The sequence below is a fragment of the Panthera tigris genome, chromosome D1, assembly GCF_018350195.1.
Source record: "Panthera tigris isolate Pti1 chromosome D1, P.tigris_Pti1_mat1.1, whole genome shotgun sequence".
NCBI lineage: Eukaryota > Metazoa > Chordata > Mammalia > Carnivora > Felidae > Panthera > Panthera tigris.
Genome location: NC_056669.1, coordinates 100546251 through 100566869, shown reverse-complemented (window position 1 = coordinate 100566869; position 20619 = coordinate 100546251). Strand labels below are relative to the sequence as shown.

At 36.7% G+C, this 20619-nt stretch overlaps 1 protein-coding gene and 1 pseudogene across 1 annotated transcript; both read right to left on the bottom strand.

The window, feature by feature from the left end:
* Positions 1-7095: 7095 nt before the first annotated feature.
* On the bottom strand, positions 7096-8043 carry LOC102956578 (olfactory receptor 8J2-like). The gene has a single exon (XM_007088817.2). It carries the CDS (start codon positions 8041-8043, stop codon positions 7096-7098), a length of 948 nt encoding a protein of 315 aa, XP_007088879.2.
* A 6385-nt stretch (positions 8044-14428) lies between these two features.
* LOC102956302 lies at positions 14429-17290 on the bottom strand (annotated as a pseudogene).
* Between the last annotated feature and the right edge of the window lie 3329 nt (positions 17291-20619).

Sequence of the window (20619 nt, the reverse complement as noted above, 5' to 3'; positions counted from 1 at the left end):
GCCTTGTGGTGATGACAGCATGGAGGCTGCCTGGGATTCTCTCACTCCTCTCTCTCTCTGCCTCTCTCTGTTCATGGTGTCTCTCTCTCTCTCTCTCTCTCAAAATAAATAAATAAATAAATAAATAAGCATTTAAAATTATATTCAGGATTATAATTTCATATATATATGTGTATATACACACATATATATATACACACATACATGTCATTGATATATATTTAAAAAATGTGTAAGAATTACAGGACAGTTGTCCAAGCTGCACTGATCCCATGTTTGGCTGGATGGTTTAATTTTGGAAACTGTAATTAGAATTCATCACATTATCAGAGTGAATTAGAAACAAATTGAGCATTTGAAGAAATGAAGAATTAGTACCATTTAGAATGGACAAAGGCAACAAAAATTAAGAAGAAAAGGGAAATTCCATGATGATGGAATATCTTATTAAAACTAGACTGAACCTACCCTTAAAAGGTGAAAAGTTAAAACTTCTTTGGGAAACAGTATAGAAATCATACATAAATCGGATAAATACTATATTCCTGGATTGGGCAACTTAGCGTTATAGAAATGTCAATTCTGTACAAATTAATCTTATTTGAACAATGCCTTTACAGCCAAAATCTCTCCAAGGGAATTTGTACCGTTTGACACAGATTTAAAATATATTTTAAGAATGCAAAGTATAAAGAATAATCAAGACATTTTGAAAAGACATGTGCTACCAGATAATAAAACTTATAAAACAGGGTTACGGAGACAATATGGCTTACAACAATGGGATAGAATAGGGATCTCAGAAAAAGACCCAAGAATGCATAGAACTAAAGTGTGTGATAGCAGTACGATGTTAGGACAAGCATGCATAAATGATCCATTCTGTAGATCTGGGGAAAATGATTATCTTTATAGAAGATGATGAAACTGGATGTTTAGTTCATCCTATAAGAATCAACCCTAGACTGGTCAAGGACTTAACGTGGTAAGAAAATGTTAAAATTTTCTGACCTTAAAAACTAGAACCTCTGCTTGTCCTTAAAAAGAAATTTCAAAAATATAGACTAGAAATTCAAGTTTAATTTGGCAGATAAAATTTCTTTACAAAATCTGCTCTATTAAAAGGTCTATACAAATTAACAAAATATTTACAACAAAACAATAACAATCACTCATTAGCGACAACCAGACAGATGACAAAGTCTAAAGCCTTAAGCTGCAAAAATTGGACCCAGAGACAGGACTATTTCATAGCAGTTCGTACAGTTTGGCAAACCTCCTCATCCCATCACCTGAATATTTAGGTGACCCGCCTTCCCACCAGCCCTACCCGAGCACTGCCTGGAAAGAAACAAGGAAATTGAGCATCACACCTGACTCTTATCAGATGGAAGCAGAAACTCCAGAGCTGTACCAGCACCAGGGGGACGGGCATGAAGTCCCAGGATGTCCTCTTATGCAAATGTAAGAGTAAGAAATGCCCCATCTCAACTCAGTATTCTATAACATTTTCCAATAGCCCCAATTGAAATAAATGGGTTGGTCAAATTGAGAGCATCGCTCTCCCATGTAAAGGGGGCAGGGAAAGAGAGAAGGAAGGTAGGAGAGAGGGGAGTTCTAACTGAGCTTGCAAAAATGCTGACTCCCCCCCTTCATGATGTTTATCATCTATAGTCTCAAAATAAATGTAGAAATAATGACACATATAAATGAGGTTCCTTACCACGTTCAAAGAAAATAATAATAGTGCTAAAAATACACCATTACTCTGGAGAACCTATTTATGAAAAAAGATTATGAGTACACATGATATAATGTACTGAGTCTGGCATTTGTGACTCTTACTGGTAATTTTTATTGGAGACGGTCATCAAAAATCATCACTGCAGCTACTCGAATAATCATTATAATCAGTGCCTCCTATTCCTCTTAAATGAGGACTGACTTCTTGCTCCCCCATGTGATTACTAATTTAACTGCTGTTAAAAGAATTTATGAGTGTCCCCTCCCTTTGAGACATCCCCTGGGAGCTTGAATGTCATTCTTGGTTATTCCCAAAGCATCTGAAAACGAGAAGTGGTGCCACTGTCTTTGCTAATTATCCAGAGTTACTTTGATTTCTCTCTTGAAGAAATGGGTTTTTCTTTATATAGAGAAGTCGCCTAATTCAGTTGCTATTTTCATTGCGTTCGCTCAAATATCTGGATTTAAGTAGATTATTTTTTAGATACATGTTTTAATCATCTACAGATTACATAAACTTTCAGCATTTTCCACAAAGACTTCTTTCCATGTTTGATACCTGAAGATAAAGACGAAACTATTTACACATGACCAAAGTGTGTTAAAAGTTCAGGAGGAATAAAAATTATGAATATGTGTGTAAAGTTATTATATATATATGTTTTTAATCTAAGGAACTAAATTGAATAAATGATACCCTAATTCCACATCCCTTCTTTCAGTTTCCTTTCCTACACAGGTAACCCCTCTACAAAAGTTGATGTATGTTCTGGAAAAGAAATGCAGCTCTATAAAGTGAAGATAGCATATGTTTTAAAGTGTACAAAAATGTTATAAAACTTCTTTTGATACTTCAAGGTTCTCACTCAACTGTGTGTTTTTGAATTGCATTCATTTTCTACATACACACCGATGTTTTGCTGGCTTCTGTTGAATAAAATTGCTATAATCTGTCTCTACCCTCATTTACCAGAAGTTTGCTCCCATAGTGACAGTCTTTTAGTTAGTTACCAGCCTCTGACTTCTACATGGATCACCATAATCAACAACGCTGTGTGTGTGGTCCCCACTGACCCAAGAATGAACAATTCTGAAATATCTTCCTGGGCCCTGTTTTGGGGAGTACATGAACACGTTTAATTTATTTAAACCAGGATGGATCTTTTTCAAGATTTCTTTTACTGTATACATTCCGCCATCATACATTGTACTTCAGACTGTGGACATCCGTCTTATCAATATGGGCCACGTGTATGAAGTATGAATGATGAAGATTGCAACAACCAATTAAAACAGATTTAACTTTCTAGAACTAAACCTATTTGTCCTTGATTTAACACCTTATTTTTTTAAAGAAATCCAAATAGTAGTCTAGATTTGAGACGGAAAAGTGCACTAAATATAATCCATACCAACAACGAAATTCAGAAATGGTCACCAAGAGAAAGACAAGTTAATTTTAATTTAATCTTACTATTTGAATGTCTACAACAGTGATAATGCCGATAATGTAGTTATTGAGGTGACAAAACCCTGACACATATCTTGAAGCAGAGGTTGGGGGATGACCTCCCAATCTTGCTTTTCCTCCTGGGCACCCGGCTGGCAGGATCTCAGCCTCCTGGCAGTTAGGAGTGGAGAAGTGGCCGAGTTGTAGCCTGACTCACCTGTGGTAACAGAGCATCTCCCCGTCTGCAGCCAATATCTCCACCACTGTGCACTTGTCCTCATTGCACTTGTCCTGAATGCTTCCCACAGCCCTTTCTGTCTCAGAGATTGTAGTTCCTTCTGGTGGAGCATGAAATGAGGATAAAATCCTGGAAATTGTGAGAGAGGAAGCCAACAAAGAGAAAAGGGATTACAATATAAGAGAAGATGCTGCAGCTCTTAAGGAAGTGTTTGCATCCATATTGACTATTCATTGATCTAAAGGCAATATTTTAAGTGTCCATATAAGTAAAAAAAACTTGATTGGAAATTCTCCAAATATGGGAGTTTTTACTTATAGATTTCATAAGGGTTTTAAATTGATATTAATCTTCTGAGTCCATGTCTTAAATTAACGATGTTGACATTAATAATCATTATCATTCGGGGTGCCTAGGTGGTAGCTCAGCTGGTTAAGCGTCCAGCTTTGGCTCAGGTCATGACCTTGTGGTTTGTGAGTTTGAGCCCCACGTTGGGCTCTGTGCTGACAGCTCAGAGCCTGGATCCTGCTTCAGATTCTGTGTTTCTCTCTCTCTGCTCCTCCCCCTGCTCACACCCTGTCTCTCTCTCTCGCTCTCACACACAAAAATAAACAAGCATTAAAAAAATATAAAAAATAAAAACTAATCATTATCATTCAATAATCTTTCAGTTCTTTAAAATATTAATATTAGTGTTTTCTAAAATCATTACTTACCTCTTCTGTCAACTATAGCTCACATTGGTTATGTGGCTCGATGTTTTTAAGAAGTAGGTTTTTGGTAATATTTACATTTTAGGTAACCCCAAATCATGTACATTTTGTGAGACGAGGTAAGTTTGTGTTCCAAGATGTTTTGTCAACAAAATTTCTCCAACCTGGGTGATGGCTGTTGTTTACAGAAGTATGTTTATGTAGACATTCGATGAAGGTTTATGCACTTCCGGGGAGATGGTATTAGCAGCTCGAACCAAAATTATCTAGGATGTAAGTGACAAGAATTCCCCACGAGAAGACTTAGAATTCCTCAATTTAACTTTTGAATTAAAAAAAAATTTCAGAATCATCTTAGATTTTTGATACAGTAGAAAATATTTATCACTAGACCTATGTCTCGGGACATAAGTAAAACATCAAAGTGTGTGATCCGCGTACTTCAAAAGAAAATGAGCTGCTGTGAAAATCGTCCTTCAGGAAGTTTTTGGGTTTGAATCTCTGAAATGGCACCTGCTCTGCTGAATTTGGGAGAGTTTGATGGTTTTTCTTATTTTCATGGTCTTGAGAAGATTCAGGGTGGGCCACCCAAGATTTACGCACTTGGGATGCTCTCTGCCTAGAGCATCCCTACCTATGGCGTCAGGTCAGTCGACTGCCTCTGCGGCAGCTGCAGAATGCGGGGCCCTGTGGTGTCATTTGAAGTCTGTCCTAATTTTACAGGTGGTCAGACCTTGTCTTATGACTGTCTTGCATCTTCTCTCCCCCCTCACCGCTAGGGGGATTTTATTGTCTCTGGACACAGGGGCCATGGAGACTCCAGAGCAGTTAGGTAGGGAGAGGCTGGAAGCACAGGTGACTTAACATCTCACAGAGTGAGCCTTGATCGACTAGAGATCAAAGCTGACATAAATTATTTTCCCGATCTTACTCCGTGAAAAACCGGTGCTGGGCTGATGTGCCTGCCTGGTTGGTTGATTATGTTGGCTCACCATTCCTGATAAATGCGTCCAAGTGATATGTGAGTGCCTGTGTATGCATGAATGTGTTGTTTCAAGCCAGGGAGTCAGTGGTGGTTTGTCACTGTAGCACTGGGAAACTAATACCACTGACAGCACAATTATTTTTAGAAAATAAATGTATGTAAACCAAGTCAAAGGGTAGAAAACGCTACAGTTTTCATTCTTGACTTTGATTTCTCAATAAAATGCATAGGATTGGTAGAAGTGCAAGTGTGAGGTTAGCCCTTCTGTTCCAATTCTGTTCACTTAACTAGACTCAAAGAGAATGGCTTTCTGCTGGGAAAGTTACTGTTGCATTGTACGTACGTAGCTTGGTGCAGCAAATCCGGCCATAGGAAAACACACACGCATATACACACATGCACAGAAACACACAAAATCAATTCTGTATATTATATAGTTTTATATATTTATAAAGAAGAAAGCCTAAAGTCTGAAAGCCTAATGCGATCAAGCTCTTGCCAATTTTGTCTGTAAAGACTAGGAATATCTACCAACCGGTGTGACTTTTCTGTTTTCAGCTAGCTATTCTTACTTAAAATAAAAGTAAGGAATTAGCCTATGAAACTGAGTGTCACAGTTCCTGTATTTGGCTTATGTCTGACTTCTTTGAAAATGTCATCAATCTACTTTATTTCCAGGCATTGCCTTACCTCACAACCCACGCCCCTGCTTCCTCAGGACATTGTTAGCAGATTTTGCATGCAAAGGCAGAGATAGGGCACAGAATGACTATTAACGTGTATTTATTTATTTATTTATTTGTTATTATTTTTCTTTATTGGCCATGGTGCCCTTGAGGCTTGGTGTCACTTAAGGCCAATGATTTTTTGGGAGGGCCTGGATGGCTCAGTTGGTTAAGTGTCCGACTTCAGCTCAGGTCATGATCTCACGGTTTGTGAGTTTGAGCCCCTCATGGGGCTCTGTGCTGACAGCTCAGAGCCTGGATGCTGCTTCAGATTTTGTGTTTCCCCCCTCTCTCTTTCTGTCCCTCCCCAGCTCACACTCTGTCTTTCTGTCTCTCTCTCTCAAAAATAAATAAACCTTAAAAATAAAAAAAAATTTAAAAAAAATAAGACAGTGACTTTTTCTTTTTTTCTTTTTTTTTTTTTTTTTGGTGGTCTACTAACGTTTTACCCCCAAACACTAAACAATAATCCTCAAAGAAATGCTATGTTGTTATGATTTTGTAACACTGATGAGTAATTCTACACAAGTGTTTGCTAAGAGAATATGACATGCAGAAACTTAATTTTATTAATTTTATATCATACCAAGATAAATACCAACATTTTGTTTCATGTACATGCACCAAATGAGAGGGATAAAAAAATGGAATCGCCTTTCATACATTTTCTTTTGTTTTGCCACATGTCCTATTTCCACATATATCTAAGCATTTTTTTGTTTAGTTTTTATTTTATCCTAAAGGTTTTTTTCCTGTGATATAAATTTACATAAGTGCAAGATACAAATGGATTCAAAAATTTTCAGAAGTGGAAAGACAAAATACTGCAAAAAGTAAAAATAAAACTTTAATTGTTGAACAAAGCATACATATAGCAACGAAGAGGACCCGGCTCTTTACCATATTCTAAGAAATGGTTCTCACACATCTTCTCCAGCTCCCAGAATTTCTCTTCTTTGATTAGAAATTACAAAAACCCAGTAGCCAACTTATGTTACACTGTAAAATGTGTTTATATTGAAATCACTGTTTACTACTTAAATACGTGTACTTTTTTGTGTTAACTAACACATCTTTGTATTAGGGAAAGCTCAGTATTTGAGGTTGGGAATAGAAAAGCTTAAGATTGTCCCATGGAAAACCATGGGATTTTTAACTATTTATTGCCTCTGCACTTAGCAGAGATTAGCTTTTCAGGAGCAAATAAAAACCCTTAAAAGAAGACACCTGTAATTTTAAATTTACATGAATTTGAAAGACTGACATGCCTTATTTAGGAAACTCTTCAATGCATCCTTCACATCCTTGTTCCTTAGGCTGTAAATGAGGGGATTCAGCATGGGTATCACCAGGGTGTAGAAGACAGAGGCCATTTTATCAGTATCCAATGAGTGGTTGCTCCTTGGTTGCAAATACATGAAGAGAAGGGTCCCATAGAACACAGTGACAGCCATCATGTGGGAGGCACAGGTGGAAAAGGCTTTTTGTCGACCCTCTGAGGAACGTATCCTCAAAATGGCAAAGATGATGTTGAAGTAGGATATTAGAACAATAATCATAGAGAAAAACAAATTGATCCCTGCAGAAGTAAACACTACTGTTTCTGGAATATGGGTATTGGAACAGGACAATGCCAACAAGGGGACATTATCACAGTAAAAATGGTTGATTACATTAGAAGAGCAGTATGATACAGAGAACACACAGGAGGTGACAGTCAGTGCTGTGGTCAGACTGTAGAGGTATGTGAGGGATACCAGCAGCAGACAGATCTGTGGAGATACCACAACCATGTAGAGCAGAGGATTGCAAATAGCCACATAACGGTCATAGGCCATTACAGCTAACATGAAAATCTCAGCCACAATAAAGACTAAGAACCCACCCAGTTGGGCTGCACATCCATAGTAGGATATGGTCTTTTTTGAAGCCAAGAAGTTAACCAGCATTTTCGGGGCAATGACAGTAGAATCGCCAAGATTGATGATAGCCAAGTGCCTGAGGAAGAAGTACATGGGGGTTCGAAGCTGAGAGTCAACACTGGTGAGGGTGATGATGCCCAGGTTCCCTGCCACGGTCAGCCCATAGATCACCAGGAAAACAAAGAAGAGTGGAATCTGGAGCTCTGGGCGGTCTGAGACTCCCATGAGAATGAACTCAGTCACCGGGGTGAGATTCTCTGGGGCCATGTATTCGGTGGCTTTCATCTTCTAAAGGAGAAAATGGAAGGAGATTAATAGATGGTAAAATCAGGTTTTCTGGTACATGCTAGATTGTAAACTGTTTCATTTAAGTTGAATTTCTTTTTTGTTTACAGTGAAAGGTGTCAGAGTTTAATTTTATTTCTCCTAATGTTTTAACAAAATTCAGATATTTAAACTCTCTAAAGACTAATTTCAAGTTGTTAGAACTGTTGTACCAAGCTATTAATTTTTCAGTTCTGTGTTGTATATAATTTATATTAGATGAATGTACATTAATGTACTATATTACATGTCTTAATATTCATAGGCATATTTAAAAATATTAATTATAACATTGCATAAATATATATTTACATATACACGCATATGCCTCTGTATATGTGTATGTTTCCAATGATAAAAGATAACTGCCTATAAGAAGTTGATGACCCAGAGTGATTTACAGTTATTTTTTCCTTACCTGCCACTGGCTTTCTCTTCAGCTCGTAATGTGTCATCATCTTTGGGATTTCAATATTTCTGCAGGAAATATTTTGACTGTGTTGGTTTTTCCTTATCAGTTTCTATCTAACCACACTGCTTCAGCTGTCCACCAACAGACTACACCTCAGTGGTGTTCTTTCTTCGTGTCATTCAAAAACTGAATTTTTTAAGTTTAATCACATTTCCTTTCTTCTGCCAAATAAACTAGTCCTTTGTATCACTCCGACCTCTACCTGCGATGACACTTCTGTATTATTGTCTTCTGGCAGCCCTTTCTTGTTTTCTAGGTCATACCTCTTTCTTTTACATTGTACAAAGCCTGTTTTGATGTTTGGAAAAAGTATCATTTGTAGGCTTGGTTTGCTCAAGTTTGATAACTTTGTTTTACTTGTACAGAGAAATGATTGGAGAAGCATGCTAACATTATTCAGTATGTAGTGTACTATGGGCCCAGAGCTATGCTAGCCATTTCAAAATAATAATCTCGTTATTCAGCAGGAGTGTCCTAGGAGATGGATGAAATTATTTCCATGTCCGATGAGACGGTTGAGGCTCAATGAGCTTAAGTCACGCAAAGAGACTGTGTTGAGTACTGATTAACGCTTTGGTTTTGTGGTTTTGTTTTACGTGTTTGTTTGGTTGATTGGTTGGATGTTAGTCCACCAATTTCTAGCTGTGTGGTTTTTGCCAAGTATTCATACCTGTGTTGTGTGAATGTCATGAGGTAATACACGTATGCAAGTTAGTACAGAGCCTGATAACAATGAAGGCAAAAAAAAAATAGTACCAGCAGTTATTGTTATTAGCGTATTTTGAATGATTTTCCAATGTGATTTCCTGCTTGTGTCCCTGTAATCCATTCTACCTCACTGAGGAGTTTTTTAGTTAAAATAGGAATAGCAAAGGATGCCTCAGTAGCTCAGTCGGTTAAGTGTCCAACTCTTGGTTTTGGCTCAGGTCAAGATCTCATGTTTAGTGAGTTCGAGACCCGCTTGGGCTTGGTGCTGACAGCAGGGAGACTGCTTGGGATTCTGTCTCCCTCGCTCTCTGCCCCTCCCCCGCTGACTCTCCATTTCTCTCTCCAAAGAAATACAAATAAACTTAAAAGAAATAGGAATAGCAAGTGAATTGCAATTTTGCATATCCAAGCAACTGGGGCACGTGATATCTAGCTACACATTTAACAAACAAATCAGTTGTGTTGTTTCACAACTTGGGTTCTCTCACAACTTGCTTCTCTATTAAAAGTGTGGTGTGTGTTTGTTTAGTCAAAGATACTTTAGGGACACCAGGCTTGCTCAGTCAGTAGAGCATGGGACCCTTGATGTCAGGGTTGTGAATTCTACCTCATGCTGGGTATAGAGATTACATAAAAATAAGATCTTTAACAAAAAAAAAGATACTTCATTCCATAAATCAAATATATGTTTGATGAGCTTATACAACTGTGTTGCACTAAACATCCCATGTCTCTTGTCCTACCACTGCGTCTGAAAAGAAATGCACAGGTAAGTTTATGATGAAAATCACTGTGGCAACACTCACTTTAGGCAAAGCATTTCCTGAACAAAAACAACTCAGTGCATGTTTCACTCTGGGTTATCATATATTCAATAAGTGTATTCTTAATTTAACAAAAAAAAAGCACCAACAACAGTAATTGTGGACTGGTTACAATGAATTCATGCGATTATCTTTTGAAACTAACATATTTGCATATACTCTTAGCTCTTTTGAATTCATTTTTAATGAAGTATTACTAATGGCAAGTTGTGTTTTTATTTTGGTAAGTATATCTCAAAATAAAAGATATTTTGACTTGTACATGCCGTGTTTCTCAAGTGTGTTTCTGAAAAGAAATATTTTATAGCTCTACCAAAATATTGAATTCTCAGTAAAAAAAACAAACAAAAAAAACCCTTTGAAAATATACTTAATGTTAATCATTTGATGGTACAATGTGGCTGAGAAATAACATTGCATATTAGTTTTTAAATAGCTTCCGAAATGATTTCAAGAGCACAGTCCATTCTTCCCCAATTTGTCTGAAAGTGACTTACACATGGGCTATGTTAAGGGCAAACTGTATCTTCTGCTGAATTCTCAGCGTCCACCAGCAACGTACAGACTGTTGGGTCCACGTCTTTCCATCACATGGTTTATCACCCTGGGCAATGTGGGAAAACAGGGAGAGGAGAAACTAGGTTTTTTGTTTGTTTGTTTGTTTTTGTTTTGTTTTATGTTAGGCAATCTAGTAGGTCTTTCTTGGAGAAGAAATCTTACATTTCAAAGACACTTAGGAAGCTTCCTATCTGGTGTAAATGCCTTCTAAAACATCTCTTCTGCCAGCTCTGAGGCAGAAAGAATGCCTCCTCATCCTAAGTTGAAATGGACTCCTTGCAATGTCTATTGGTTATTCTGTAGAAGTGCTCACACTTTTGAATTTATCAGTAGGGGGCCTGGACACCTTTGTTTGAGTCGTTTCCCTGTCCCTTCCACCTGGCCATCAGGGGGCAGAGATTTGAGTCCTCAGGGGAAGAGAATAGAGCAGACATTTCAGTCCTGAGTCTGATTTGAATTGGTAAACCTCCCCAAGTACTTCGGTCGTCACACCCAGAATGAGCGCTTCGTAAATTGTTGGGTTGAACCTACCTGTGCACAGAGGTCTGCTGAGACCCACTTCTAAGGTTCCGCAGGAGGTCTTTTGAAGAGTGTTACAAGTGTCTGAAGTCCCTGTAGACCCGCACACTGAACTAAGCTGGTTTATGGCTCCAGTTCCCACACGTGCACCCAGGAATTCCCAGGGAAAGTTCTGATTCCCCGGGGACGGGAAGACCAATTACTCAAGTCTCCACACAACAACTGCACCCCAGGGTGAAGATGTGGGGTTAGCCTAGGGACACAGGCAGGCGATCATACTGAGTAACCATCACGTGCATTGAGTCCACCCTTTGTGTGTGTGTTTGTTTTGATTCGTCCCTCGTATTGGTTGGGCGGTGTGGCTGCTGCTCCTGGGGTGAAGCAAATCCAACAGTTGGAAAGCCCAGGATTCTGGCCCCAATGCTCCATTGTACTCTGAACACTGGGGACAAAACTGAATGCAAAGCTTCCATTCGGGGGCGAGGAACAAGCCTGATATATTTGCCATAAAAATCAGACGATATACAGCATGCGTTCGAAATGCGCATCACTCTAAGAAGACTAAATATGAATTGTTCTATTGAAATTCAGAAAGCACCCATCATATACCTGATCCTGTTGCCGGTGTTTTATTAAAATTATTCGATGGAAATTGCATTTTTCAGAAAACCTTGTGATCTCTTATCAAGCATTTAAAATGTTATAAGTAAATATTGATAACATTTTTACTTTCCTGTTTGTATGGGGCTTTCTAGTCTGTATGCTTTACAAATGAAAATAGTACATCTAAATGCCTTTGTATTAATAGCTTCTAAAATAGTGCCCAGGAAAGAGTAGGTGTTCAAAAGATTTTTACTGACTACTGACTGATAAATGATAAAAAGTGAATGAGTGAATATAATAACCATCTTAGAATTCTGAAATAAAATAGGAAGGATTTTTAAGTGCTTATACTCTATCTTTAAGATGATTTTCACTTTGGTGAAGAAACAGTGACAACTTGCATATCATTCTCTAAGATATTCACTACTTCTGTCAGGATACACTGTTTCTTCATCTTGGCCCATTCTAGGCTCCAGAACCACTGAAGTAACAGACAACTTGCAGACCATAAAGAGGAAATAAAGATTTTTACAAATCTCAAGTTACTCATGACAATGAATTTAAACCCTTGAGGTTTTTTCCAGAGTCCAAGTACCCACAAGAGGGTTGTGTTGTTGCTTCCTCTCCGATGACATTTGCCGATTGTCTGTCATGTGACCCCAGAGAGTCGGTACCCCGCTCAGTTAACCGTACTTTCACTCCCTCATCAGCTCTGCCAACCCCCCCCCCATCTAATTAGCATTCCCACAACGTTGTAAAATTAAAAAAAAAATAGTTACTTTTGCATTTTTCATTGTTATTGATGCTTTATATTACACTTTGATCTCTTATTTAAAATGTTTGTTGCATAGGAGGTGTTGTCCCTTTCCTAAGTTGTGAGTACCATATATAAACTTACTTTGGTCAAGCAAATAAAGTTCTAGGATAAGACAGGACCATTCTGAATCACAACATTTCACCTTTCAACATATTTATAAGAAACATTGCACACATCTACATATACATACACATACCTATATATGTTCAGGAAATTATAGTACAGACACCATACTTCTATCCCTCACCTTAAAGAATAGTTTTCTCATACACGATTCATTATTTACTTTATTAAGTTTATTTATTTTGAGAGAGAGAGAGCATAAGCAGGAGAGGGGCAGAGAAAGAGGGAGAGAGAGAATCCCAGGTAGACTCCTACAGCCAGCGCAGAGCCTGGCACCGGGCTTAATCCCACAAACCAGGAAATCGTGACCTGAGCCAAAATCAAAAGTCAGAGACGCTTAACCCTGAGCCACGCATGTGTTTCTATGATTCATTATTTTAAGGTAATTTACATATTTAATTTATTACATATAAGCTGAATTATATGTAATTAATTACATATAAGCTGAATATGCACTAATCCATTATCCCCATTCACATTCCCTCTGCCCCATCTACAGACAAAGTTAGTGACTATACACAACCTTTTTCTCTTTTTTCCAAATCTTTTTATTTATATGTTATCGTGATCAGAAAACTTAAAACTTCATGGGAGCTCTACACTCTTGACCAATATTTAAGTGCACAACACAGTCATGGTGATCATAGGCGCAATGTTTTATAACAAATCTCTAGAACTTAATCATCTTGCATAACTGAAACTTGATACCTGTTGCTTATCAACTATTTCTCCCTTCCTCCAGTCCCTGATGGCCACCATTCCACTCTCTGATTCTATGTATTTAATTATTTCTATACCTCACATAGATGGACTCATGCAGTACTGTGACTAGCTTATTTCACTTAGTATAATGTCTTCAAGATTCATCCATATTGTCTTTTGCAAAATAAAGAATGTATTTTCTGTTATAGTTTTGAATACATAAATTATACATAGTATCGCCAGTTATGTGGTTTTACAATTTACGTAAGTGAATTCAAGATGTTTCCCTCGTTGTGATTGGTACATACATGTGTAATTTAATTTGTATGTATTACTGATAATAAATTTTGTCTATTACATGAAATAAAATAATACCTTTTCAATTTCTTTATGACATCTTTTATACCATTTTAAATTTGGTGCAGTCACATTAGTTGTGTTTGCAAATTACCTAACTTGAACAAAATTAATTAATTCTGGGGAGTAATTTTAAATGCTCTGAAAATATTAGCAATGTAACTATGAGTTTTCCTAAATTAAAACATATTTGCTGTTCATAATAAATATTAAATAGGAATACAATTGACTTTACATAGTCACAGTCATTTTATTTACTTTTATCACAAAAATGCCTTTTCTTATAAAATTGAATCTTCTTTGATACCCCTTCATTTTTCTATTAATCTTGGCCCTGATCATATCACATTATCTGCTTTGCCACAGGTAAATTTTATCTGCACTTTGTCATTCATACGTAGCTTGTTATTGTTTAACTATATACTTATGTACTTATTAACAAAACACTAGAATTTCGAAGGTATTTAATTTATATTGTATACTGAATGTCTTTTTCTGCAAATGCACTTAGAAGTATGACTTATACATAGAGGTCAATCTCTAAATATACGTTGACTCATTTATCCTTGCTTTTCCCTCTGAAGGAACACAAAACAATGTTTAATGTTTATAATCTTATTCATAGGAACCACACAGTGCAATAAATTAAGGGAAGGTATGCATAGTTTTTTTCCACATCCTTTGTCCTGCATAGTTTACATCTTTGTTCCTCAAGCTATAGATCAAGGGATTCAGCATGGGGATAATGAAGGTGTAAAATATATGAGCCACTTTATCAGTGTCAAAGGAATGACTGGGCTTAGGTTCCACATACATAAATATTAAAGTCTCATAAGACTCTGTGCCCACTGTCAGGTGGGACCCACAGGTGCAAAAAGTCTTGTGCCTGCCCTCTGCTGAGTCTGTCCTGACCATGTCTAGCAGACTCAACAGGTAAGATGCGAGAACTATCAAAAGGACTAAAATCAAATTAAAAACGGAGAAAATCAAGGTGCCGGGGTGGCTCAGTCGCTTAGGCATCAACTCTTGATTTCCCGGTCCAAGGTATCTCGCCGTCATGATCTCACAGTTCATGGGATCAAGCCCTGCATCAGGTTGTTCACACAGAGCCTGCTTGGGATTCTCTCTCTCCCTCTCTCCGCCCCTCCCTTGCTTGCTCTTTCTCTGAAAATAATTAAGTAAACATTTAAAAAAATAAAAATAAATAAGACCCGACAAAATCAAAATCAACTCAATCATGCCTATTTGAGCAGAGGAAAGATAAGAAGAAAGGACTGTCACAGTAGAAATGATTGATGATACTATAGTCGCAAAAGGATAAACTAAAAATGTTTATAGTAAATAGAAGAGAAACAAATGTGCTGTAGAGATAGGGGATGGCCACCAGGACCTGACACACCCTTTGTGACATGAAGACTGGATAGGGCAGAAGGTTACAGATGGCCACATGGCCATGTAGCTACCATAGGGCGTAGCCAATAGAATGAAAATTTCACTAACAATGAGGATAATGTAGAAAGCTACCGGTGTGGTGCACAAATAATCAGAGATTGTGTTTGCTTCCATGATAAAACTTATTAACACTTTTGGTCCTAAAATTGTTGAATAACTCAGATCAGTGAGACCCAAGTGTTTGAGGAAGAAGTACATGAGTGTTTACAGCCTAGAGTCCATCTTTGTGAGGATGATCATACCCGATTGCCCATCACTGAGACTGGGTAGATGAGGAAGAGCCCAAACAATGGAGGCTGCGGCTCAGGATGGTTTGTGATTCCCATGAGAATGAATTTGTTCAGCACTGTTTGTGTTTTTTAAAATGTTTTTATTACTTATTAATTTTGAGAGACAGAGAGAAACAAAATTTGAGTGGGGGAGATGCAGAGAGAGAGGGAGACACAGAATCCTAAGCAGGCTCCAGGCTCTGAGCTGTCAGCACAGAGCCCGACCTGGGGCTCGAACTCGCAGTCGGGGAGATCGTGACCTGAGCCAAAATCGAGAGTCGGACATTTAACCGACTGAGCCACCCAGGCACCCCAATGTTTTTTTAATCTAGGTTTATCGGAAAACCTATTCCGGATAGATAATCTGCATAATAAACAGCTTCCTTGTTATATCATCCATGTGTTAGTGTTGTAGCATAGAAAACTAATATAAATAAGATAAATCCAAATTTCAAATTCAGGATATTTAAAAATAAACCCCCAACCCCCTACAAAACATATATAATAATTTATATTGTTATAAAGACACACACAGAGAGAGAGAGAGAGAGAGAGAGAGAGAGAGGAAGAAAGTAAGGAAGAATGGAAGATTGGGCCAGAGATAGAGATAGATCAGTGTTTCAGCAGTATTACACTGGGATATTTGTCTTCCAAAGAACAGTTGACACTGTTTTGAGGTATTTTGGTTGTCATAACTTGAGGAGGAATGCTACTGGCATATTATGGGCAGCGTCCTGTGATGCTGCTAATAATCCTACTATATTAGGGCTGTCTCCTACCTGACAAAGAATTAAACAACTCAAAATGCCAGGGGGGCCAAGGCTGCAAAACTGCATAGACAGATAGATAGATGGATAGATGATAGGTAGATAGATGATTAAGTGGATAGATAGATAGATAGATAAAGGCATCAAACATTTTAAAAAATGGTAAAAACCATAGATGTATAGGTGGTTATCAAATTTTTCTGTTTGTTGTTTGTACAATGGTGATTACATAATTACATTTACCAAATTACATTCACATGATATAATATATTAGTTATGTACAAAAAATTTAAAACCTCAGTGCCAATGATCTGTGGAAACATCTAAAACCACTGTTGTAAAGCATAGTTCTGTAAGACCCCTTATGCCTACACGTGGTACAGGATGAAACAATTAATACACTTGGCTGACATATGACAGAAGTATGTAAGCAGGAAACTTTAACAAATCATAGTAGAGATTATTTGACTTTATTTAGAGAATTATCCCAAGAAATATACATAAGTAGATGGGGTCTCTGCTATACTTAAAATGGTGGTCTATGCAAAGGAATACTTTGAGCAAATGATATAAATTATCTTACTCCCTGTTTCCATATTAGCAAAATCATTTTTTTCTGCAAGACTGCTGGGAAAGACAAATGAAGTGAGAATTGGTTCAATGTGTTTATGGTACCTGGAAATAGCTTTCAAATATCATATACATAGTGGGGTTTTTCACGTGTTTTTTTTCAGAGGCGATAGTATGTTGTCTGAAACAGATTATCTCTAAATATGCACATATAAATTCTTTTTGTGCAGCTTCTTTTCAGGGTTATGATGATGAATAGTTTGTTATCAAGTCAAGTAGTATGTTATTCAGCTAATTGTCCCCAGTCCCCTCACCCTGTCACATCCCAACTCCATGACTAAGATTGGACCATCACTGTGCTGTTCTTTTGGATAAGTTGTTTCTACTTTACATACAATATGTAATAAAAATTTACCTAAAACCAAAACATTTCCTCCCCCCACGTGCATTTTCGTTACAACTGACATACACCAAGTTATTTGTAACACATCAGACATATATTGATTGTAGGAATCTAGGAAAAATATGAGGAGAAACTGGGAGAAAGTGAGGTTACTGGAATTGGTTTTATATAATAAAATTTTATAAAAATTCCCTTTGGATAAAGGGATAAATTCTTTTAAAGAAAAAAATGTGTCTTATGCTTACTATATTATTCAACAGACTACTGTCAAGGTAAATGACGCAGACAAGCTTATAGATAGATGTATATATAGATACAGGTTTATAGATTCTGGAATGATATTTTAAGTTTTTCTTCACATTAAGGCCACAAAGAACTACATACTATGAGAATAGCCTATAACATGCACAAGCATAAGTATAATGAAATAAAAATATATATACATATCCCTAATAAACTACTAATTAAAAATATCAGAATAAACTGAGGATGGCAGGCTAAAGTAAAAGAATAAATGGTTTAAAAAATTGTATCGTTGCAGAATTCTACAGAAGAAGGAAGAAATCAGGAAGGGAAAGAAGGAGGAGGAAAATAAGGTATGCTGGAATTATATTGAAACTATAGATCAATCTAAAGATATTGGACATTGTTACAATAGTAAATCTTCTATTCCATGGACATATTTGGTTCAAATTTTCATTGATTCTTCCAAGTTAAATTTTTATACATATTATTAATGACGACTCATATATTTGTATTAGATTTTAATAAATTAGGGATTTATTTTATTTGTTTTATAAACGTTACCGCTCCTTAAATTTTATTTTCTAACTGTTATGGGTGGGATGTAGAAATAAAGTTGATTTTTCTAAATTTGTTTTGTATCCAGCAAATTTACTAAATTCACTTATTATTTTTTAATAAATTATTTATAGATTTTTTTCTATGTAGTTAATCATAACATTTACCCCCAAATTTTTTTAATGACAGTATGTGGTTTCCTATCTTTATACTTTTTATTTCCTATTATGGTGAACCAGCTACAATGTCTAATATATATTGAATATACATGATGAGTCTGGGTCTCTAAGTCTTAGGGTCAATTTCAGAAGGTAAGTGTTCAATGTTTCCGTTTTACAAGTTTTCTGTATGTTTTTAAATGCAGTAATATGTGTCCATGATTATAATACTGTACAAGTATTTTCACTAACTTCAATACCTCTGTGTTCAATCTATTTATTCCCCCATATGTAAGATTTTTATAGATATCATTTATAACACTGATTTCTTCTATTCTACTCAGCTTGTCAGTTTATTACAAGTTGCTGTTGAATTTTATCAGAAACCTATTTGTTTTCTTTTAACTTATAAGAATGTTGATTTATGGATTTAAGTAATGGGTTTTCACGTGTGAAATCAGCCTTGCATTCTTGCCTACATGCAGTACTCCTCAACTGTATCAAACATTCTAAACCAAAATGAGTCACTTATATAAAGTGCCAAATGAGTACAGTTCAATCTCATTTATATTTGCATATGCCAGTGTGATTTTGGGAGAGCCTAGTGTCTTTCACCTGATATTATGTCTATTCATTGTTCACCTCCCTGGCTTTCTTTGCTTATTCCAACTCATGGAGATATTTTCCTTTTGTTCAAGAAATGTTGTGGTTTTGGGGCACCTGGGTGGCTCAGTCTGTTAAACAGCTGACTCCTTATTTCAGCTCAGATCATAATCTCATGGTTCTGCTGGTGAGAAGAAGCCCTGTGTCCACCTCTGCACTAACAGCAGGGAGCCTGCTTGGGATCCTCTCTATCTCTGCCCCTCTCCCTATCTCTCTCTTTCAAAACAAATAAATAAACATTAAAAAATAGTCTAGTTTTGTTAAAGGAATTTATACCCATCATTAAATTCTTCTTCTTGGGTATTACCCTGGTTATTAAAGCTTTTGCATTTCCATATACATTTTGATATTAACTTAAATATTTAAATACCGACTGGGATTGGATTGTTACTGTGTTACATCTATAGGATAATTTAGGGAGAACTGATCTCATCACAGCATTTACTTCTTCCAACCAAAGGACATGACATACTCTGACATCTATGTTTTCTTTAATAACTCAGTAATGTCTTTGTAGTTTCTGACAACAAATCACGCAAATTGTTTATAGATTTTTCCTTGGATACAGATTTTCTTTTCAGGTGTAATTAATAGTATAAAATTTCATTTTTACAAGTCTTTTGCTAGTTTCTAGCAAAAAAACTGATCTCTTATATGGAGGCCTTATATATACCAACCTTGCAAAATTTTGTTGTTATTTTTAATGTTTCACCTTGAAGTTCTTTTGAATTCGTATTGTACACAATTACGCAACTTAAAAATAACCGTGCTTTTATTTATACTTTGTTAAGCATGCACATGTTCACAAATCATAATTTAACAGAAAACTGCCCATCCCTTCAAGCGATAGTACAGGTTACAGAATGTTAGTTATAGTATACATTGGATAATACATCATTTATTGTTAGCATATTTTACTGTGAATTTTAAATAAAACACAGGCATACTTCTTCTATTCTGCTTCACTTGATTATACTTAGCATCATATATTTGTTACGTGTGTGTGTGTGTGTATGGGTCTGTGTATGTTTTAAACAAATTGGAAGCTCAATTCCTCAGTGGAAGAAGTAATTTCAGATGTGGTAGAAACAGCAAGAGAACTAGAATCAGAAGTGGAGCCTAAAGATGTGAATGAATGGCTTAAATATCATGATAAAACTTTAATGGATGAAGAATTGCTTCTTATGCATGATCCAAGAAAGTGACTTCTTCACATGGAATCTACTCCTGGTGAAGATGTTGTGAGGTTGTTGAACTGGCAACAGTGGATTTAGAATAATACATATACATGGGTGATAGAGCAGCAGCGGGGTTCGAGAAGATTGACTCCATTTTGAAAAGAAGTTCCACTGTGGGTAAGTTCTATCAAACAGCATCACATGCTATAGAGAAATTATTCATGAAAGGAAGAGTTAATAAATGCAACAAACTTCATCGTTGATTCATTTTAAGAAATTACCACAGTTGGGCACCTAGGTAGCTTAGTTGGTTGGGCGTCCAACCTCAGCTCAAGTCATGATCTTTCTGTTCAGAGTTCGAGCCCTGCGTCAGGCTCTGTGCTGACAGCTCAGAGCCTGGAGCCTGTTTTGGATTCTGTGTCTCCCTCTTTCCCTCTCAATCTGCCTCTCCCTGCTTGTGCTCTGTCTCTATCTCTTTCAAAAGTAAACATTTAACATTTTTTTAATAAAAAAAACAGAAAATACCACAGTTACCCTAACCTTCGGAAACCACCACCCTGACCACTAAGCAGCCA

What these genes read in the sequence shown, in the direction of transcription:
- LOC102956578 (XM_007088817.2), bottom strand. Translation starts at nt 8,043, where the DNA reads ATGGCCCCAGAGAATCTCACCCCGGTGACTGAGTTCATTCTCATGGGA.